General features: G+C 34.4%; 2 protein-coding genes across 5 annotated transcripts; one reads left to right on the plus strand and one right to left on the minus strand.

Moving 5' to 3' along the window:
- The first annotated feature begins 6,349 nt into the window (after positions 1–6,349).
- On the plus strand, positions 6,350–8,928 carry LOC130979956 (RING-H2 finger protein ATL52-like). 3 transcript variants are annotated; one of them, XM_057903527.1, is made up of 3 exons: positions 6,350–7,908; positions 8,159–8,254; positions 8,717–8,928. In XM_057903527.1, the coding sequence occupies exons 1-2, from the start codon at positions 6,822–6,824 to the stop codon at positions 8,206–8,208; spliced, it is 1,137 nt and encodes a 378-aa protein (XP_057759510.1). In that variant the 5' UTR covers positions 6,350–6,821; the 3' UTR covers positions 8,209–8,254; positions 8,717–8,928. The 3 variants fall into 3 exon arrangements, with proteins under 3 accessions (XP_057759510.1, XP_057759509.1, XP_057759508.1); XM_057903526.1 differs by having other exon boundaries at positions 8,159–8,244; positions 8,717–8,881; XM_057903525.1 differs by lacking the exons at positions 8,159–8,254; positions 8,717–8,928 and having other exon boundaries at positions 6,355–8,152.
- Positions 8,929–13,452: 4,524 nt separating this feature from the next.
- Positions 13,453–15,434, minus strand: LOC130983011 (transcription factor bHLH71-like). 2 transcript variants are annotated; one of them, XM_057907176.1, is made up of 4 exons: positions 15,332–15,434; positions 14,509–14,773; positions 13,936–14,397; positions 13,453–13,840 (listed from the first exon to the last, which is right to left on the minus strand). In XM_057907176.1, the coding sequence occupies exons 1-4, from the start codon at positions 15,334–15,336 to the stop codon at positions 13,661–13,663; spliced, it is 912 nt and encodes a 303-aa protein (XP_057763159.1). In that variant the 5' UTR covers positions 15,337–15,434; the 3' UTR covers positions 13,453–13,660. The 2 variants fall into 2 exon arrangements, with proteins under 2 accessions (XP_057763159.1, XP_057763158.1); XM_057907175.1 differs by lacking the exon at positions 15,332–15,434 and having other exon boundaries at positions 14,509–14,886.
- Positions 15,435–22,970: the final 7,536 nt, after the last annotated feature.

Raw genomic sequence — 22,970 nt, forward strand, 5'->3', positions numbered from 1 at the left:
AACACACAAATAGACTTGAAAACACACATTTTTATATATTTACTAAAACTCAACTCTAACTCTTTCTCTTTGCCAACAATTCTTATCTTGTTACCTAGTTCGAAACCAAGAGAAGATATATATATTCCTCTAATTTTGTGAATATAATGGTTGGGAATAAGGAGTATGATCACAATTCAATTAATTATGTGTCAAATAATTTGTTATTATTATTATATTAAAATGTTAATATAATAACGTCTTTGATTAAATTTAGAGATTTATCATTGTGATAGTTATCATAATATTGAAAAATAAATATTTTATAATTTAATCTAAATTGTTCTTGGTCATATGATTATTAAAAATGACATTAATAATTTGAAATGATCAATATATATAATGGAATTCATTGGATAAAAATTAATATATCTCATTTATTAAGTTATATATATAGATGGTGCATATAAAGATATGGTCATTGAACTTACTCACTTTGAGAATTCATAAGGGTTATAATTACCGTATATTTGCCAATAGGATATTTTCAAGATGAACATAGTAATAGAATTTCTTTTGACCTGCGACTGTCATCGTAATTAACAATGTATTTATTATACTTTGATTCCGGACACCTAATACCCTAGGGTGCTAGTTGAATGGATATTGGGTATGATTTAAATACCCGTAGAATTAATGATTAGTTAATAAGGGATCCGTTAACTCTCGATAAAGAGTTTGAGCTCTATGATTATAATGATTGAGATGAATAAAATCTCGACTAAGGGGATTGAATGAACGAAGAAATGAGTTTTTTAAGTCATTCACAATTCATTATAATAATGGGAACAAGTTATAGTTTGACAATTAAACCATACTCTAAAGGTTAACTAATAGTTGAAAAGATGGAAAAAATTATACTTTGTTCTTCTGAGGTTCTTAGTAAAAATATATTACTTCATACTATCGGGTCGTTGAGGAGTGTTGCTAGACGCCAATCTTGATTAGTAAAATTAGTATGACTAATTTACTACCCGCTTAGTATTGAACTTATGGGGTCACACACTAACGAGTGTTCTAATCTTTGTTGTAGAATTATTTAATTATTATTTTGATTTGATCAAATAAATAATTATATTAATTTAAATGGAATATTATTGTATTCTTGTATTCTTTGCTAGCACTAAGAATATAACAATAATATGATAATTGAGAATATTAAATGAGATTTGAGAATAATTAGTTATTCTATTTCTGAATTTAAATTATAAATTTGGATGAGATCCAAATCGATTATGTTTTGAATTGTTATGATATGATTTATAAAATTTGAAAGATTCAGATTTGAAATTTTAAGATATTATTTAAATTTGAATTGAAAATCAAATTTAAAATCAATAACAAATCTCATACTATATATATATATATATATATATATATATATATATATATATGCCAATAGTAGAGGAATGCATATAGAATAAAACACAAGGTTTTATTCCTTTACCTCTACACACATAAATGTATGTGAGTCTAAATTTTAAAGAAGAATTTTATAGTGTGCAAAGAGTTGTCTCAATTTAAATCAGATATCTATTGGTTAAAGAGTTTGCCGTAAATGTTGGTCTCGATATGAATATGCATAGAGCCTTCATACAATCACAGGAGAAAAAGATTTACTAGTGTACTCAGATATTTAAATCTAATCAACTATATATTTATTATTGAAATAAAGTTTAAGCACAAAATAAATTTTTTAAATTATTTTTTTTTCTTCTACTGTGTGTTATGAACATATGGTAATTTTTCAATAATTACCAAATAATCATAGAGTGAACGTACCTATAAATTTATTTCGGAAGGAAAAGTGCTATTGCTTCCATCCCTCACAAAATTCATGCAAAAACAATGACAACCAGTCTTGATTCACGTCTTGTTTAATATCACAAAACACTTTGATTTAAAAGTTTAAGACTGTTTAACAGATTTTTTACAAATCAGAATGGAAAGGATTTTTGTAAAAAAATTTTAGGTTGATTTGAAATCTAATATTTAAAAATAAAATCTAACTTCTTTTTATAGATACTAATTTACCATGCATTAAAGTCTTTAATTTTGTCATAATAAAGAAGAAAAGATTTTGTTAATTTTTTTATAAAAGATGGACTAAAATAAAAATTAATAGAACTCCTAAATTGAAATAATTGAATATAAAATTTGTTGTAAATGTAAATAAAAAAGTAATGACAAATTTAGAAATGTAAAATAATTGGACTATTTGCTAGAAAAAATAAATTGCATTAACGAGAATTACACAAATCATTAAGAAGAAAGTATATACACATGGAAGAATTTTTTATGAAAAAGAATTTCAACCTTTAAATCTTTGTTTGTTATTTTATTTATAAATATCTTTCACCAATTCTCTAATGAGACTTGTTAATTCGATGATAACTTAATAAAGTAACTGTTACTTAGATTATTTCTTTATCAATAATAAATTTATTATTTTATAATTATTTTTTAGTAAAAATGAGTACATAGTATATAAATTATAATAATTCAACAAATATTTTTAAAGAGAATTTTTCATTCTCTTTAATAATAAAAAAAACTTATTTTTCTTGCTCTTGAACTTTTTACTTCAGATGATAAAATTTTTATAGTATTGTTACTTACTTCTTTCGTTGAAGTGGAAGTAATCATAGTGGGAAAAATTTCACCAAGTTTGTCTTTTATATCCAAACTAAGTACTGAACATAGCAAACTAAGAGTATTCAAAAGGTCAGTGGTCGGATACCTGTTTCAGTGGACTGGCCTTTTCTTTATGAAATTGAACTAACTTTCTTTGTAGTTCTTCTAGTCTTTCCAAAATCAAGTTGTTTTCATCTAGATATACATTAGCCCCTTACTTCCATACAGCTCAGGTGAAATATTTCATTTTAAAATTGAACTAACTTCCTTTGTAGTTCTTCTAGTCTTTCCAAAGTCAAGTTGTTTTCATCTAGATATACATGCTTCCATACAGCTCAGTTGAAATATTTTGCAGTTGATATATGTGTTATACTCTTCGTTCCGATTCTGGTTATTACTTTATGTTTGGAAATTCTCTCATTAGTTAGAAGAGTAATAAGCAAACCACAGTTGTCAAATTTTTTGTAGAAGCTGAATACAGGTTTCTTGTTGTTGCCGTTTGTGAAGCTAGTTAGTTATTAATAATAGGTTTATTATTATAATTACTTTTTAGTGAGAATACACAAAAAATACATAATATATAAGATATTATAACTCAACAAATATTTTCAAAAAAATTTTTCATTCTTTTCAATAATGAAAAACAAGTTAGTGCATGAGATTTTCTTTCGTAACAATTTCCGCCAAGCATGTCTTAATAACTACTCCCTTAGCAATATTCATCACTCTGTAAAAACTATTCTACCATCAAGTGAATCCCAAATTGAATTATAACTCTCAAAATTAATTTAAGCTTTTTTTTACCGTCGAATTCTTATAAACAAACATCTTGCCAAATCTATTAATCGAACCTCTCTCTCGATCTCAATAAACATTATTAATCAAAATCTTGACTCATCGATTTGCCAATTTTTTTATTGAGTAACAAAGCCACAATGGTTACCATAATGATTGTCATTTGGATTCAAGCTATGCATGTGCTCCTAGCTTTCTTTAGTAAAAAAGATTCGTTTTTGACCACATAAACAACAATAAGATCTAAGAGCTAGTAAAACTTTGAAGTTGGGTTACAACGTGAAATCATGCTTCAATCAAGAGCTTTCCTTTGCTGAGAAATGATATAGGCAAAATTTTTAGAATTAAGAATTCTAGATAAAAAATAAAAAAATATATTTTTATATATAAAAATTAGACTTAAAAAAAATTATATAATCATCGTTTCTCACTTAGAATATATTGAAAATTTTGTAAACAAATTCATATGTAATTTAATAGCTTTTTAAAAATAAAACCAACTCAAACTCAATTAAGAGTTTTCTTTTTATTTATTAATACCATAAATAGTTAAATACAAGTAAAATTTCCCTGAAAACCAAAAAAGGTAAAGGGGCTCCATGAAGGTCATCTTTATTCTTTCGTCTTGCTGTTTGTCAAAAGACTCAAAAGGACTTGGATCAATAATGCATTGGATTTTGTGCATATGATTATGTCTTTGCATGGCACTAGTAGAAGAATTGGGCCCTACTCATGTTTTTCAGCGACTTTTATTACGAATAACAGTATCAGGTTTAACATACATTTTAGTTTGTTGCAAAGAATTTGTTAATGTGTTTTAAGTTTATTGCTTGTTAGTGTCAAAATGAATCTATAGCCTTAGATTCTTCTTAACTACATTATAGTCTGATAAGATAAGAACCTGACATTCTTTTAAATGATTCTCTTTTTTTTCTCTCGTTATCTCTTTGAAAAATAATATTCTCCCACTTATAAGAACATATACTTTTCTCCTCTATCTAAAGAAAAAATAACTCAATATATAAACCACTTGAAGTACTATTATTATTATTGGATCCTGCTAGGGAGACAATAGACTATTTGTATAATGTGTATAATGGGTTATTAAATTACAAAATGAACATCTCCCATACTATCTAGAATAATCATCCGAGTACTTCAAGTGGTTTATATCTCTAACTCTCCATAAACCTCCATTGTACACATTGTACAAATATTTCATTGGCTCCTCATACTTTCCCTTATTATTATACAGTAGTATTTTGTGACGGAATGGTTGAAAATGGAAGTGCATCAAAGGAAGGAAAAACAAAATATAAAGTCACAATTTCACAATTCACAACCTATTTTAATTTATTTTGCTTCTTGTGATCACAACAAGGGTAGCTAGACCCAAAGACTCTTATTAATTACATATATACTATATCCTATGCAAGTTATATATCATTGGATATGGCACTTCCTAGATGAGAACAAGAAGTGCATTAAATGGGTAGCTTCTGAGAGAGGGAAACCCTCCTACATAGATAGCAACTAGCAAGTGAAGATGATGATGGTCCCAACTTTTGAGCAAAATGGTTGGTTAGGTTTTAGGTGACAAGTCACAAATATATCTGACTCTAACTTGATTTAAGACACAAACCAAGTATTTAATTTTTAACTGTAACTTTATTTCTCCGAGCATATATTCTCGTAATCTAAAGTTGACTAGCAAATATAGTTTAGTGTAACTTGGCAAATATAATCTCCTACTTTTTTTCATATAAAAAGTGGAAAAATGATAATCTAACTTGTATTTCTTTAGGAACAAGTTAGTCCCACATTGGAGCTTTAGTTAGGGGAGCAACATACTCAGTGATGGAATCATGAGGAGAATATATGCAAAGTAGAATAACACAGAATAGTCATATGTTGAAGGCCCACCCAAAAATTAAAAAAATAATAATAATAAAAATGGTACCTTGTCATTGTGTTACCAAAACATATCAATTCCCTGCTATTCTGTTCTTGAGATCTTTTATTTTTCTTTCAAGAGAGTACAATCTACTTTCACTCAACTCAAGTATTAACCAAGTTGCACAAGTTATTAGGACATTTCATTTTGAATTATTTATAGAGGAGTGATAGGGCCAGTAACTTTTGTGTTTTGTAACCATCAATTGGCCATCAATAGTGTTTTTAATGGTGTGAGATTACATCTAATGATAAGAGATCACTCACTTTTCTTTTGATAAGTAAATGCTGACCACAAAACACAAAAGTTTCTGCCTCATAGACTTTTCCTTATTTATATCCAAAATATCAACATTAAACTGGTACATAAAACCAAGTTGGTTTGGTCTAGTGGTTAGCTCACTAGTCCGCTTAAGCAAGTGTCGGGAGTTCGAATCTCGCCTTGTGCATGCAGCAACCCATTGGCCAACGACAAACCCTTAAATAGAGTTCAGTACCGCGGTGGATTAGTCATTAGCCTGACGGATTGGGAGATTCCGTGGGAAACAAAAAAAAAAAAAGTGGTACATAACATCGGTGAATGAATTCATAGCAACAAAAGCATGACTCTTAAGTCTTAACACTTTTGTGTCAAAGCACAATGACAAAGCTAACGTGACGGCCAAAATTGGCTCCACAAACACACATTAATGAACTTATTGGAGCTAATTTTAGATTTCACTTTATAAAGCACTCATTCAATTCATCAAGAAAAGATAAATAAATAAATAATGAAATGATTATTGTTAATAAATTCTCAACCAACATGACCTTGACCACCACGTCCTTATTAGACAACAAACCATTGTAAGTTAACCAAAAGAGATAAAAACTAGAGAGCAGAGAAAGCTATGAACAGAAAAAAGAAAAAGGGGAAATAAAAAAAAAAGTAAAAGTATTCCCATTTTCATTGTCTTTGGCCCCTTTTCCACGCTATCTTTTTCCCCTTTCATAGAAAACACACATTCTCACTGTCTTCTTGCCCCCTTTCACTTGCAAACATATAATCTTATAAGAAACAACATTACCCCCTCTTATCTTTTGCTTGTGTGCTAGTTAATAATTCTTATCAGATAAAAAGCTTCTCATAACAATATCAACCACCAGTTAGATTTCATGTCATGATAACATATCTCATGCCCATCTTCTGTTTGTGTTTTTGCTTCAGTGAACAAGAAAAGCTCCTCCTATTCTCTTGTATCATAAGTTCCATTTCAATTGTTCTCGGTGGTAGTTAATGGTTTATAATTCATAGCATATTCTTCTTCTTCTTCTCCTTTAAAACCCCATGATTATTAGATGGCTTATACTAGTACTAAATATTAGTATATAGTTATTTTTTGTTGTAAGGTTCTGATGTCATGGCATCTCTTGGCAACCCAAGAACTTGGGTTCCATATGTGAACAGCAAAGACTGTTCTCAAGGATTTTGCAGCTTGTACTGTCCACAGTGGTGTTATACAGTGTACCCTCCACCTCCTCCTCCTCCATTTGAATTCCCTGATGAAGATTCAGGTCCGAATTTCTCACCTCTTGTTATTGCAATCATTGGAGTGTTGGCAAGTGCTTTTCTCCTTGTGAGTTACTACACCATAATTTCCAAGTACTGTGGCAGAAGAGAATCATCCTCAGCAGAACATGAAGAAGAAGTAACAAATGTTGAGATTTTGGAAGACAACCACAACCCTTCACTCCATGAGCCATGGCATGCCTCAACAACTGGTCTAGATGAGGCACTCATCAAGACCATAACTGTTTGCAAGTACAAGAAAGGCGAAGGACTCGTTGAGGTAACGGATTGTTCCGTTTGCCTCAGCGAGTTCCAAGATGGCGAGAGCATTCGGCTCTTGCCAAAGTGTAGCCATGCTTTTCACATTCTTTGCATTGATACATGGCTCAAGTCTCACTCCAATTGCCCTCTTTGCCGCGCCACGCTTTTCACCTTCAATGCTGCAGTGCCATTTCATGCGCTGCCGCCGGCACCCCAGGTGTTGGAACTACCTTCTTCAGCAAGAAATGGAGGTTCTTCTGAGAATGTGGTTCATGTAGATGAAAATGTGGATAATGGAACAAGGGAGAGTGATGAATTATTGGATGTGGTGTCGGACGAAGGTGCACTGAATGGTAACAGAGAAGTTCCAAAGACTAATAATGCATTCAGAGCTTTCAGTGACTTGGGGAATTTGAGGGGAAGGCATGCTGAGATTAGAGATGAGGATTACTATGAATCAATAAGAAGATCAGTGTCTATGGACCATTCCTTTCAAAATGGTGTTACACTTTCAGTAGCTGATGTTCTTCACATGAATCATGATCAAGATTCAAATGAAGAAGTTGGCACTTCAAAGAGATCATCATCATCAATGGGTGAAAGTAGCAAATCAAGCTATAGAAGAAGAGTGTTGCATTGTGTTCTGAGTCCAATTTCAATGAAGAGATCATTCTCAGGTGGAAGATTCTCTCTTAGTGGAAGAAATTGCAGGGGAAGGCAGGGGATTTTACCTTTATGATGACAAGTGTCTCATTTTATTTTATTTTTTTATGTTAATTTCAATTCTCTTTCTGATATAGATATGATGATGATGATTGAAAAGGAGATTGACCAATTTTGTGTGTGAAGATCTTAATGCTAGATATGATTGAATCTTTATATGTACATTAACCAGTGTGATGATTATTATGTTTATCTTTGTTGTAGCAATATTCTTGGAACTTGGAAGTCACATGTTGTTCTTCTTCTTGCTATGATGATGCTCCAAATCTATGCATCGAACTATCACCCCGGTAACTGAAAGTATTGGCACTTTCTTTCTCATAATTCTGTTTTCAGTTTTCACATGATTTCTCTATCAAGTCTCATTCTAGTAATAGAATCTTAATCTCAATTTCTTAAACAATGCATTTATACATTAAATGAATTATTTAAATGTGTATACTAGAGAGTGGTTTATCCAAGAATTTCTCTATCATCAAATGAATCATCAGTGGTAATTTCTAGTTCTCAATAACAATACAGTATTAAACTATATTAACAATAAAAGTACTACTATTACAATATTAATTTTGATTGCTATATCATCAAAAATATATATTAGTTGAATCATTTAAAACATTGTGGAGATGAAAATGATGTATACTATATAAGGATGGAGAAGGCACATTGAAGGTTTCCCTTTCATAATGTGCTGGTTGTGCTATCCAATTAGTAGACCATGAATGTGTGCATGATGTTGATTTATGATGTGGTGACACACAGGGTTGGTATTAAGGACCATAGTCCTCTCCAATCTTCATTATTGAACAACAAGCCCTTAAATTATTATGTCTGCTTGTCACTCCAATTGGGCCATGAGGATGATCAATCTTTAGATTCCCTTTCATTTTTCTTTCTAATTTCAATCAAACTATGAAATCATATATGTATCTTTTGGAACAGAAAAATCTTTATCAGTCGATATTTCAGTTTACAATGTAAAATTACATTGATGTGTATTCATGTAGTACTTATGTTACAAGACTTTTGTGTGTTAAACTGTGTTAAAGTCATACATATATGCGCGTTAATAATAATAAAGCACCGATTAAAAGCATATGGATTTGATATCATGAAATGAAATGATAGGAACCTGTTTAGTAATATGAAAGAGACATATAGTTGGATTCATGGTGAATAAGGGGAATGAATTGGTTCGTTCTTTGTTCGGGTTAGACTAGGTTGTGACTTGTGACTTGTGACTTGTGGTTGTCCTAACTCTCCTAAGTCCTAATCCTGTTTCTTAATACAGTCATGGTGAATGATTCCGCCATCATCAACCATTCAAATCATCTTTACCTGCTTTCGATACTTGCTCTTTTTCACACGCCAAAACAACAAAATAGTTTAGAAGAATTATTTCATGTGAAGTTGATAGTTGAGAGTCGGTAAATGATTTGACAGATTTGACTAAATTGTCGTCTAACGACTCTCAACTTTCAACTTCATATGAAATTAACTGCACTTGAGTTTTCACCCAACTTTAAGCATGCTATAATTTTAAGTTTAGCTCACTAATAAATAGCGACTAAAGTAAACAAGTTGGTCCAATAAATAGTCTTATACATTTATACTCGATCTTAGTGAGATAAGAGATATTATATCTCGTTTGCCTTTGCATTTGGGTTATCAAGGAAAACAACTAGGAGATTCTATAATTTTTTGTTCGGTTAAAAAGTAATCGAATACAGATTTAAATTTTATTTAACAATGCTTTATAAACAACTAAATTGTTGCATACATAAAACGAGGTTCGAATTAGGGATGGCAACACCACCCGAATTCGTGGGTACCCACCCCGTTCCTATCTGCTCGGGAATGGTAATTACCCGCTCCGCATTGGGGCAGGTTTTTAGCGGGACAGATTTTTGGGAGGGGCGGGACGGGGTCGGGTTTAGGTAATACCCGCCCCTACCCGCCTCGCTATATATATAATATATATAATTTTAATATATAATATATGTAAAATAATTAATAAATGATTAATAATATTGTATCATATTTAAATTTTTACTTTAATTTATGTTATGTATGTGATGATGGTTATATAAATTTTGAAATTTAATTTTATTTATTAGATTTTAATAATTATAGGGGCGGGACGAGTAGGGGCGGGGCGGATACCCGCAGAGACGGGTTAGGGTTCAACATTTTATTACTCGCGGATAGAAGTGAGACGAATTGTTGTACGGTGGGACGGGGTCGGGTAGAGCAAAAACCTGCCTCTACCCGCCCCGTTCCCACCCCTAGGTTCGATGTGTCTATATTTGCTTAAGTAGACGAGTAGCTCATTCAATAAATCTAAATTAGTTAGATGCTATAATTAGTTTCTGAAAGTTAAACTGCTCAAAATAATCAAGAAAATATCGTGGGTGGTGAGATTGTATGTAGACTTAGTTACTGCTCATCTTTTGTTCTCTATGTATCTCTTATTTATATTTAGATAAATACGAGAAAAAATTAAATAATAAATAAAAAAAAAGCAGTCAACAACTAATTAATATGAATTTTGCATATGCATGCGGTTTTTAAATTGTTGAATGTACGAATTTTTGGCTTATAATTAACTAATTTTTGTTATTTTTCCTTGCAAACATATATATTATATGTTATAAGTCTAATGTATCACACGACTCAACTTATTTTGTGCATGTCTGAATCAGTGAACTGCATTTATCTAATCCATCCTTTGTTGTATCAAGTATTTTAATTAGTTCCTTTTTTTTGTCCATTTTCTAAAAAGTTTGTGTACTCCACCATCAGGACTTAATTTAACACCTTCTCGGGTCTTTGTTATCATAAGAAGTTCAAGAATGATTGCATTGCACTCAAAACATTATGAAATTAGGTAGGTCACAAACTCACAATGCCGAACCACGCTTTGATATTGCAGAAAAAACTATACTAGTGGATAATGAAAGTGTTCCATAAAAATAGAGTAGTTTTGAAAAAAAGGGCTATCACATTATAATATCGTGCTTAAAAGGTTGTTAACCAATTCCATGGCCTCTATTATTCTGAATGAGCTTTCTTTTCTTTCACTCTTCTAGACATTAATGATTATCACTGCATTTTTTGTGACGATAATTTTCATGACAACTTTTTGAATTATTTTTAGTGACAAAAAACCGTCACAAAAAATAAAACCTATTTAATTTTTACAATTTATTTAAACATTAAAATTAATATACATTATGCAACAATAAAAACATTATTCTTACATCAACGGACAATTTTATCAATCCATAGAAAAACTCAAATGCTAACAGTAACCAACAAGGGAAGGTGATGTGTCCTATTGAACTTCAAATTTTGTCATATGATTAGTTGGGGAGGGGGGACTCAAAAAAAAAAGAAGCCATTAATTATTTGTATTTTCATAGAACAATAAATAAAAGCTTAAAACTACATTTTTTTTAGTATATTTAATTTTGAATTTGTCAATGAATTTGATCGGCTCAAATATATTGTAAAAATTTTAGGATCTATTTTTTATCTAGTTAATTTATAGTAATAAGAATATATAGGGAATAGTATATAATGATTTGATTGTTTGGCAGTTTGCAAGCTAAGACCACACTGCAAAGAAATCTATCCCCACTACAACAAAGTTATGTAGGGAATCATCCATGCATGTCTGTATCTGCTTCTAGCTTTCACTACTCGACACTCTGTCTTAATGAACACATCAATTGCAAACAAAGAAACAAATTTGGAAGCTAAGAATTAAAACAAACCAAAGTTTTGCATTTCTTTTCAAAATTATTAAAAAAACGTATCACTTATCCCAATGTACCAACACCATGTCGTAGAGCCTCAAAATGAAATTAATTTACATCCATACATTATTCTCATTTTGTTTCTCTTTGCCAACAATATGAGAATATATACTATTGGGCTAAATTAAAATCTTAATCCCTTTTTTCCTTAATTGAGCTTAATAGAACTTTTACGAATGAGTATTCATGATTCATGCCTCTATATATAGATTGACAAAATAAATTTAATTATTATATAAGATATATAGCAACATTGGTTAAATTTTACTTTATTAAAATGCAAAAAAAAAAAATGTGTTACATTTTTTCATGATTCAATGTATTTGTACCCACATCTCTAATAGGGGTGTGCATGGGTCGGATGAAATCGGATTTGTTGTAACACAGACCCAGTCCGAAATATATAACGGGCCTATTGGTTAGGCCTGAATCCAACTTTAGATCCAATAAAACTTATACACTTTCGGGTCATGATTATATCAGGTAAAAATCGGGCCATTAACATTACATTATCTTGATACCTTCTTGTAAGCTAGTATGTGAAAATATCCAAATTTCAAGACTCCAACCATTATTTGACATAGTAAAATTCACTTAGAAAAATATAACAAGAACCAACTCTTCTCTAAAATTAAAGTATAACCATAATCAATACTAATATTGTCTAATAACTCCAAATATTTAAATCAATACAAATAACACAATATTATGCATTAGTTTAAAGTCTTATACATTTTAAACATAAAACATTAACTTATAGTCTTATAATGACTAATAGCACAAAATATTAAGGTTTACAATATTTAAATTTCACATAAAAATAACCATCATCCATCACTAATAACACAAAATATTAATTGTGTATGATGACCGGGCCACCGGGTCGAGTTCGGGTGACCCAAACTAAGACACGGACCCAACCCGAAATAATGATCAGGTCTATTTTTGAGATCTTTAGCCGGCCCTAGACCCAATAAAATCACACCAAATTAGTCTTTAAAGTATTCAAAACCGGATCAAATCTTCAGACCGGACCGAGCCATGCACACCGCTAGTTCTAACAAAGACAATAACCACTTATACCAAACTCAAATGAGTCCAAAATGTATCTTTAAATGTTCTAAGCTGATTCTTTCTTTTTATTACTTATATTATACCTTTCTGGACAAAGTAATGGCTGGTGACTTATCTAAAATATTTACTATCCCTTCGGTCCACAACTCAAATAATTAAAATAAACATTAAAAAAAAAAATATTAAGTGTGGTCACAACCTAGATACCTGGCCAGTTTTGTTTTCTACTTCATCTTCCTGCTGTATAATAATAGAGAGCTTTTTCCTGGGTAAGTGAGTAAGTCAACTAACAAGTACATACATTATATATTATATATTATTTTAAACACAAAGTTTGTAATGTATGTAAGTACAACAACACCATCATACGGTGGAAATTAAAATGCCTATTTTGGTTTGCATTTGTTGTTATTATAGTTTCATCCAAATAGCTAGACAATTAATGAAAACCATTCTTGTTTATATATTAATAAATAAATTGAGATTAATATTATAATAATCATATTGAGAAAGAAAACAAAGGAAGCTAAGTGAAGTACTTATTAGTGTTAAGGCAATGTAGGACAATACATCCATTCAGCACTGCAAACAAGATAAAACCTTGTCAGTACTTTTATTTTTTCCCCTTTGCTTTTTTACATTTTAACCAAAATTAAACCACTCTCAAGTTTGGTGCAAAATGTTCTCAAAACATGTACTTAGAAGGACTCTAATAAACAACATTAGTTCTTAGAATAATTAACACTTAAAACTATGCACACCTGATTGAGAAATTAATTAAAACAGACAATAAATTTAAAAAGAAAAAGCAGAGCTAGCTAAGAGAATATTCTGTGTTTGAATTCTCTAGTGAGTCTTGAAGGGGAGAGGGGGTTGATTTGGTAACTTCACCGTATAAACTGCAAAGGGAATCTTCTTCTTCAATCATTTTAAGCAAGTTGTGAACTGCACTTGCAATGTCATCTACAGAACCAAGTTGGCATTCTTCTTCAACCTTCATTTGAATTAATAAACAATGAATTTTTCTAAATAAGGACAACATTATTCATTAATCAAATAGTAAGTATAATAGTAACAGAATTAACATACCTTGGCGCTAATGGAATAGAGTACTAAGGGGTCCATGGAGGTGACATTGAGATGCAAAATGGTGAGAGAGAGATTCTGAAAACCAGAAAGCAACTTTGAAAGTTGCTTGGGGCTTTTCCTTGAGAGGATTCTGAGGTTTGCATGGGTTTCAATCAAAGTAACCTCAATGTCAGCCATGGCTGCTTGATTATTATTGTTAGTTTTGTTGTGATGGGAAGCATATTTGTTTGGAGCCTGAGACCAAGTGAACTGAGGATGCACAAAGAAATGGGAAAAAGGGGCTGATCCCATCACCATCATCATCATCATCATCAACTCATCTTCATTGTTATTCTTGTTGGATTGTTGTGCTGCCATTCCTTGATGTACAAGCTTCAACTTTTGAGCCTCAAGACACTGCAACAGCTGCTCTAGCTCCTTCACAAACTCTATAGCTCCACCTACTATTGATGCTTGATCACCCTAATTAACATTTTAAATCATTCAATTTTCAATTAGTATACTTGTTATGAATCATGAAATCATTTCTTTCAAAAAGCTTTTTTGAGAAGAGAATGAGGTTTTGAAAGAAACCCTTTGGACATAGGATTCAGGCATGAGTGAGCGAAGAACAGCAAGATGCTCATTCATCAGCTTCCTTCTGTTCCTTTCAACAGTAATGTGGATCATTCTTTGATTCTCAGCTTCTTCTTTGTTCTTGCATACCCTTGGCTTTCTCCTTCTCTTCTTCTTCCCTTGCCCTGCTTCACCCGATTGCCGTTTTCGTGTTGCTGTCCTCTCTCCATACTCTTCCACCTTGTTTTCTTCTACCAAGAAAGAAGTAGATGAACTTCCATGGCTGCTAAAAGGGGTTGCAGAAATAGTATCATACACAACGAAGTTGGAAAACTCATTTGATGATGAAAGATGATGATGATCTTCTAATAAGGCCATTGCTTTTTGCTCTCAACAATAATAACCTTTCTCAATGTAACATAACACACCACCCCAATCTTTTATATCAGAATCTAACTTGATGATTAAAAAAAAAAATTTAGAAAAGGGTAAATTTAGATATGAGATTATGCAGCACGTGACCTGCACAGAAAAGGAGTTACACTTTTCAGCAATAACAAAGTTAGTAAATTAAGCTGCGTTTGTTTTTTAGAACAGGATAGGATAAGACACTGATAGATATAGACATAAAATTTTGTATTTTTGTATTTTATTTAGTGATAAAAAATTTGAGATAAAAAATATAATAATAAAAAAATATAATTATAAAAAATTATAAAAATAATAAAAAAATAAGTTATGTTACTAATTCAGTATCTTTGAACATACTATCTTTATCTATATCTCCTCTATCAAACATAATTTTATGTCTCAGTGTCCTGTCTTTATAAATAAACGCAACCTCATAAAAAAAAGTGTGAGTGAGTGATTGTTTGTAATTGCAATTGCAATTGCAATTTGCTTTGGTTGGCTCCCTAATTGGATAGATGCTGTGAAAGAGTGCAGAGAATCTGCAATGAGAGAGTGAAGTGAGGGACCCAAATCGATATGGAAAGTGTATATATATGCATAACGCATGCATATACATACATACATACATACATACATCACATGCCCCACGTAGAGATTCCTCCCAAAAATTATTATTATGGCTTCCTAATTTGACAATACAGAGTTTACATTCCACATGTCATTTGCATATATCAACATTTTCCTCTTCCTCAAAGCTTAGTCATTTTGATGTGTCATGTATATGGATGCAACTTCATTTCTATTATGAGTTATGACAAATGCATCTGTCCCCTACTACATGGTGCGTACTTCCCGACCCGTTGTTACTTTGATTTTCAAGTGAATAGTGTGCTTTATTTCTGATCTTTTTAAGAACTTGTTATACCTTTGATATGCTAGATTGTAATCACATTAATGATCGTCAGGACCACCATGTACTTCACAATTAGGAAAATAATCTTTCAAGCTAAGTCAATCAGTTAATGTAATGCGTATCATCTAAAACAGACAAATGCATGTAACTGAATCCAATTAACGCCTCGTTTGATGGAAAATAAAGACTTGACGTGCATCATTCAACTATTATAAAATATAATGTGTATACAAAAATTAGTTATTAAATTAGATTATATATTTGTTTGTTGTTTCAGTATTGTTGAGCATTTCGAGGTATATTTCGGTTTTTTGTGAAGAGAAGTTCGATTCTTCTTCGTCCAACCAGTTATACTTCGGTCAAGTAGAATGTAAAAATATGGGTCTTTATAATGGTAAAAAGTCACTTATAGTTGTATTTATGAGAAATTAATATTTAAAAATTATTAATTTTATCTAAAAATAACTGTATATGAATTTTTATTATTTATAATTAGATGAATTATTTTAAAGTTACCGGATTGAAATAAATGAATAATTAATTTAATAATTAAGTTATTATTTGAGTAAAGTATCGTTTTTATTCTTAACATTTGGAGTAAGTCCCAAAATTATCCTTAACGTTTCAATATTTAAGTTCCTAATATTTTAAAATTGACTCAATGTTGTCCTGTCGCCGTTAGGGATCCGTTAACAGAATTGACGGTAGAACAAAATTGAGACGATTTTAAAACGTTAGGACTTAAATAGGACGAAAACATTAGGGACAAAAACGATACATAAAAATAAATTTTAATTTAATTTTATCTTTCAATAATTTTAATTTTTTACTGTACATAGTATTCAATTATTTTTTAATTACATATAAATAAATTACACTTAATCACATTACTTTAAATTTATTTTTTATAATTTTAAAGAATTTTGATACATTAGAGACAAAAAGTATAATTTATATTTTATTGTATATATATTATTTTTTCTTTTCCACAAGTTTATATACTAATCATTCTACAAACATTTTATGATAACTAAAAATTTTTATGCGTAAAATTATAAAAAAATTAATTTATTTAAAATGAAATAATATGATTAAGTGTAATTTACTTAGATGTGATCCAAAAATAATTAAATACTATGTATAGTAAAAAATTAATATTATTGAAGGATAAAATTAAAATTTATTTTTATGTATCATTTAAATAGGACGATTAAAACGTTAGAGACAACTTTGGGACTTGTTACGGTAGGTAACCGGAGATTAGTCCAATGGATGGCGTCTGGCGGCCCAAGTGTATGATGGAAGTGATTTTCTGGTGTGTCCGCAACTCGGGAAACTCCTTCCGACTTGTGCTCGCGTGGGAATGGGGGGTGGTACCTGCAAGGACACTCCGATGCTTAAGTTAGCAAGGGTGCAAGCAGGTCTTAGAGAGTATTGGACTTAGGAATACCTGAGGTGTGTCAGTGTACTTATAGTGGTGAGCCAATAACCACCGCTGGAGTAGTGCCGTATCTTTAGAATAATAACCGTCCCATTATCTTAGGGAGGTTAAGATATAGCTTTATGAAGTGGTTAGAGAGATTTTAGGGGCGGTTACTCATTTGAATGAGTATTTATCTGCCAGCTAATCTCACAACCGACTTCTTCGTACAAAGTCGGGATTGACACCGACCTCTTGCATGGAGGTGGTGCTTTGCTAGGCTTAATCTAATGGATCAGGCCTTTCGATTGGACCTGGGCTCTCATCATTGGGCCAGGGTATGAACAGTGCCCCTACTTGAGCCCAAATTTTCTTTAAGGTTTGGGTTCAAGTATTCAACTCGGGTTCGTAGTCGACTTGTTTGAAAGAGCACGGATCTTGGAAACCGACGTGATTTTCGCGACTTTTGGTTTCTGACAGTTACGTCACTTCAAGCGTCGTGTCCGTTGAGGGATCATTTAGGGATTGGGGGCTTTGGTAACGGTGCAGTCTCATTAATGACTGCCTCGCTTTTTACCATTATGCCCCTTATCCTTTTTTTATAAATTCTTTCCCTCTCTTTCCATTTTCCGTTTCTGCAATCTTTCAAACTTTCTCCTTATCTTGTTCGTGCTGCATTCTTGCGTTTGAAGGCTTCTGTTTTCCCCTACCTTCATTTTCGGATAAAGGTTAGTTTTGTTTTATTTATGCCATGCTTTATGTTTGCATGTTTGTTTGGCGAGTAGATAGGTTGACCCGTAGATTCTAGTTTCGAATCTTCCCTCTTTAGTGGCCTTGTTTTTTGATTTTCTTTTTCTTTTTCCTTTTTGTAGGTTTTCTGCCACTTTCTGCTTTGTAAAAAATGGCTTCTGTAGACATTCTTTCTCAGTGGGTTGACGATACGGTCCTTGGGGAGGAACCGTTGGTTGACGCTGAGTTCATCACCCACCTTCGTACTCATCATAGGCTCTGTACTTCGGACGAGGACGAGCCCAAATATGAGCTAATAATCCCGGGTCCTGAAGACCGGGTCTGTTTTGGGAGAGTTGATGAGGCAGCCCCTCCTTTTTTCTTTATGTATGAATGCATGATCACCCGTTTGGGTGTTTTTCTTCCTTTCTCGGATTTTGAGGTATCCGTTTTGCACCACTGTAAGGTTGCCCCTACTCAACTTCATCCCAATTCCTGGGGTTTCTTGAAGATTTACCAGTTTATAAGCCACGCTCTGGACTTCCCGACTTCCTTGAGAATCTTCTTTTATCTTTTCCATATGACTAAGCCCTTTAGTGGGCTAAACAATAAACAACAATGGGTATCCTTCCGGGCCATTCAAGGTCGGAGGATTTTCACCCTTTTTGACGAATCCTTCCACGACTTCAAAAACTTTTTCTTCAAGGTTCAAGCCGTAGAGGGTCACCATCCCTTTTTCCTGGACGAGCATTCCTCCCCTCGCTTTCCCCTTTATTGGCTGCCGGCCACCCCTTGCGAAAAGATTGGTCTAGATGATCTAGACGAGGTGGAGGCGGCCATTATAGGGTTTTTCCGAGAAGCGTGGGGGAGGTCCCCATATTTGGATACCAGGAAAATTCTTCAGGGAACACCGACTTTCGTTCAGTCTCAAATAGGTAGTGCATGCATTCTTTATTTCCGAGTAGTTTCCGCCGACTTGTATTATACCGACTTTGTATTTTACCGACTTGTAAATTGGTTGTTTCTTTTGTAGATATGGCAAAAAAGAATGCTCAGGAGGCCTACCAAAGGGTCCGGGAGGCTAAGGCGAAGTCCCGGGCTAGGTCCGGGGTGGTCATCTCTCCACCCCCTCCGCCTCCTCCTCCTAAGAACACTGGCACTCCTACTCAACTTATTGTACTTTCTTCCTCGAGCTTGCCCCGACCACCCCCTTCTGCCCAAATTCTCTCCGAACCCGAGAAGAAGAAGCGCAAGACTTCAGAGTCTGGCTCTTCTTCCTTCGATGGTGGGGTTAAGGCGGATGCTATGGCATTCGTCCGAAAGAACATCTATCCTTTTATACATATGGATGATGTTTCTGTTCGAAACCACCTCACCACCATGGCCGAGGAGAGTTTTAGGACGGCGGGTGTTTGCGGCAAGCTTTTAGACATTTTCGAGAAGGCTCCCCTTAGCTCCTTGGGTGCAACCTCAAGGGTTGAGGAGTTAGAGGGGAGACTTCGTATTTTTGAAAAACATGAAAAGGAGCTTAAAGAGGAGAGAGATAGGTTGAGGAAGGAGAGGGATCACCTGAAGGAGGAGGAGGGTAAGCTACGGGCCCAATGTACCTTGGAGGCTAATCTGAGGAAGACGGCGCAAGACAGCTACCACAGCTTATTTCAAGATATTGTGGCCGTGAGGAAGGACTTGCTGAATTCTCGGAACGCATATGCCGAGTTGGAGGACTCTATCGCCGATGGTGCCGAGGAGTCCTGGAGGATTTTCTTGGAACAAGTCAGAGTTGTTGCTCCCGACTTTGATCTTTCTCCGCTCCATCCCGACAAGGTGGTTATTGACGGCGCCATCGTTGATCCTCCCGTCCCCGAGGTCCTTTCCGAGTCAGACCTGAAGACTCGGGGACAGAGAATTATCGAGTCTCCTCCTCGTCCTGCAGATGCCTCCGGTTCTTCTTCCGTTCTTCCTCTCGGTCCTGGTGGTGTTCCTCCTGGTGGTGGTGATTCCTCTGCAGCTTCCAAGAAATGACTTCTTTTTATTTTTGTGGCTATATGGGGGCCCGGCCTGTGGGTCCCCCTTTTTTAAACTTATATTTATTTGTTGGTGGTTTGTGAACAATTTGCTTTTGGCCTTTTAAGGCCGTAAACAAAATATTCTGTTTGTTGCCCTTTTTTTTGGACAAGGGTTTGAGCAAAATAAATTCCCTTTTTTGGATAAGGGTTTTCTAATCAAAGTGGGCGCCCCTTTTTGAATAAGGGTTTGAGTTACTTTGCGCGTATGCATGCTTTTTTATTTTGATATGTTTGATTTTTTCGGAAAAACCTTTTGTTTGCTTGCGTCGTTTTCTTGAGCCTTTTCGTGCAAAGGCCTTCGTGCAAACTTTAAACTTTCTCAGGCTCTCATATCTCTTTTGTTATCCTTTTTACTCAACTTTCGTTTTAGTGAGTTTTCATGACTTAGGTTATTTTTGCGATGCGTTTTTCTTCTACTCGGTATTATACTCTGATCTGTGGATCAAAGTTTTCCAAGTTTTCCTACTCGGGATCTCTTTCCGACTTATGAGTCGGGTTGGTTCCCGAGCTTTTACGACCGACTTGTATAACCTCTTTACACCGACTTGTACCTCGTCGTTTTATCCTGACGACCATCTAGGTCGGTTCATGGGATTTTCACGTTTTGTCGAGCTTAAGTCGGCGCGTTTCGTAGAAAGACTTATAGAAATAAAGGAGGATATTATAAGAGATATTATGAAATGAAAAAGATCTTTATAAATGGAGAAGGTACTTTTTGCTACTAAGGGTTCTGACAGCATATTTTCCCTTAGCCTCTACTATGATGCCTCGTTAAAAACCCTTCTCCAGAAAAAACCCTTTTGGGAAAAAATCATGAAGTTTGGGAAAAGAGTACATCAGGGAGCAGAGTTCGCTTTTAACTATAGTACCTTTTTTAAATTACAAGCATGCCACGACCTTGGTAACTCAGTGCCGTCCAGGTCGGTTACTTTATAATAACCTTTCCCTAACACTTCTTTGACTTTGTATGGCCCTTTCCAATTTGCGGCGAGCTTCCCATCTCCCGATTTATTGACTCCAATGTCGTTTCTGATTAGGACCAAGTCGTCTTCAGCAAATGTTCTTCGAATGACTTTTTTGTTGTATCTGGTAGCCATTCTTTGCTTTAATGCTGCTTCTCTTATCTGGGCGTTCTCTCGGACTTCGGGGAGCAAGTCGAGCTCCTCTTTGTGCCCCTGTACGTTTCCGACCTCATCATGGAGAATTACCCTTGGGCTTTGCTCATTGATTTCTATGGGAATCATGGCTTCTATCCCATAGACTAGTCGGAAGGGTGTTTCTCCTGTGGTGGATTGAGGGGTTGTCCTATAAGCCCATAATACTTGAGGGAGCTCTTCGGCCCAAGCTCCCTTTGCTTTCTGTAATCTTTTCTTTAGTCCTGCCAATATGACTTTGTTAGCTGCCTCGGCTTGCCCATTGGCTTGTGGGTGTTCTACCGAGGTGAATTGATGTTTGATTTTCATACTGGCAACCAAACTTCTGAAGGTGGCGTCGGTGAATTGGGTTCCATTATCTGTGGTGATGGAATAAGGTATCCCATACCTTGTGATGATGTTTTTGTAGAGGAACCTGCGACTTCTTTGAGCAGTGATAGTGGCTAATGGTTCTGCTTCTATCCACTTTGTGAAGTAATCTATTCCCACGATTAAGTATTTAACTTGCCCTGGTGCTTGGGGAAAAGGACCTAACAGATCCATCCCCCATTTTGCAAAAGGCCAGGGGGAAGTTATACTAATGAGCTCTTCTGGTGGAGCTACGTGGAAATTTGCATGCATCTGGCATGGCTGGCATTTTTTCACAAAGTCTGTGGCATCTTTCTGCAAGGTCGGCCAATAGAATCCTGCTCGGATTATTTTCCTGGCCAGTGATCTTGCTCCGAGATGGTTTCCGCAGATTCCACTATGTACTTCCTCTAACACCTCGGTGGTTCTTGAGGTTGGTACGCACTTCAGCAATGGTGTTGATATCCCTCTTCTGTAAAGGACGTTTCTCACCAAAGTATAATGTTGTGCTTCCCTTCGGATCTTTTTAGCCTCTTTTTCCTCTTTAGGGAGGATGTCGAATTTTAGGTATTCGACTAAGGGATTCATCCATCCGAGGTTTAGGCCGACTACCTCAAGTACCTCTCGTTCATCTTCTGCTTTTGATACCGAGGGCTCTTGTAGGGTCTCTTGAATCAGGCTTCTGTTGTTCCCTCCGGGTTTGGTACTTGCTAACTTGGACAGGGCGTCAGCTCTGCTATTTAGATCCCGAGTTATGTGCTTGATCTCGGTTTCCGCAAAGTGCCCAAGGTGTTCCAAGGTTTTTTCCAAGTATTTCTTCATATTGGGGTCCTTTGCCTGATATTCCCCACTTATTTGGGAAGTCACCACTTGTGAGTCGCTATAGATTGTCACCTTTGTGGCGCCAACTTCTTCTGCTAGCTTTAATCCTGCAATCAAGGCTTCATATTCTGCCTGATTGTTTGAAGCTGGAAATTCAAATTTTAAGGAGACCTCTAACTAGGTTCCTTTTCCATCTACCAATATTATGCCTGCGCCGCTCCCCGTTTTGTTGGAGGACCCGTCTACATAGAGTTCCCATGTAGTTGGTTTTTCCTCTTGTTCACCTGCGTATTCTGCAATGAAGTCGGCGAGGCACTGGGCTTTAATTGCAGTCCGAGTTTCGTATCTCAAATCGAACTCGGAGAGCTCTATCACCCATTGAACCATTCTCCCTGCAACATCCGTCTTTTGAAGGATTTGCTTCATGGGCTGGTTCGTACGGACTCTTATTGTGTGAGCCTGGAAGTAAGGTCTTAGCCTTCTTGAGGCTATTACTAAGGAGTAAGCAAACTTCTCTAGTTTGTGGTACCTTAGTTCAGGACCTTGCAGAACCTTGCTGGTAAAATAGACCGGGTGTTGCCCGACCTCGTCTTCTCTGATCAGGGCTGATGAGACAG

Source organism: Arachis stenosperma, chromosome 5, assembly GCF_014773155.1.
Source record: "Arachis stenosperma cultivar V10309 chromosome 5, arast.V10309.gnm1.PFL2, whole genome shotgun sequence".
Lineage (NCBI taxonomy): Eukaryota > Viridiplantae > Streptophyta > Magnoliopsida > Fabales > Fabaceae > Arachis > Arachis stenosperma.

Excerpts from the sequence above, each read along its gene's own strand:
- LOC130983011 (XM_057907175.1), bottom strand. The coding sequence starts at position 14,868 with ATGGCCTTATTAGAAGATCATCATCATCTTTCATCATCAAATGAGTTT. Across the intron at positions 14,398-14,508 it reads CTGAATCCTATGTCCAAAGG|GGTGATCAAGCATCAATAGT; the intron begins GTTTCTTTCAAA and ends AATGTTAATTAG. Across the intron at positions 13,841-13,935 it reads TCTATTCCATTAGCGCCAAG|GTTGAAGAAGAATGCCAACT; the intron begins GTATGTTAATTC and ends ATTCAAATGAAG.
- LOC130979956 (XM_057903525.1), top strand. The coding sequence starts at position 6,822 with ATGGCATCTCTTGGCAACCCAAGAACTTGGGTTCCATATGTGAACAGC.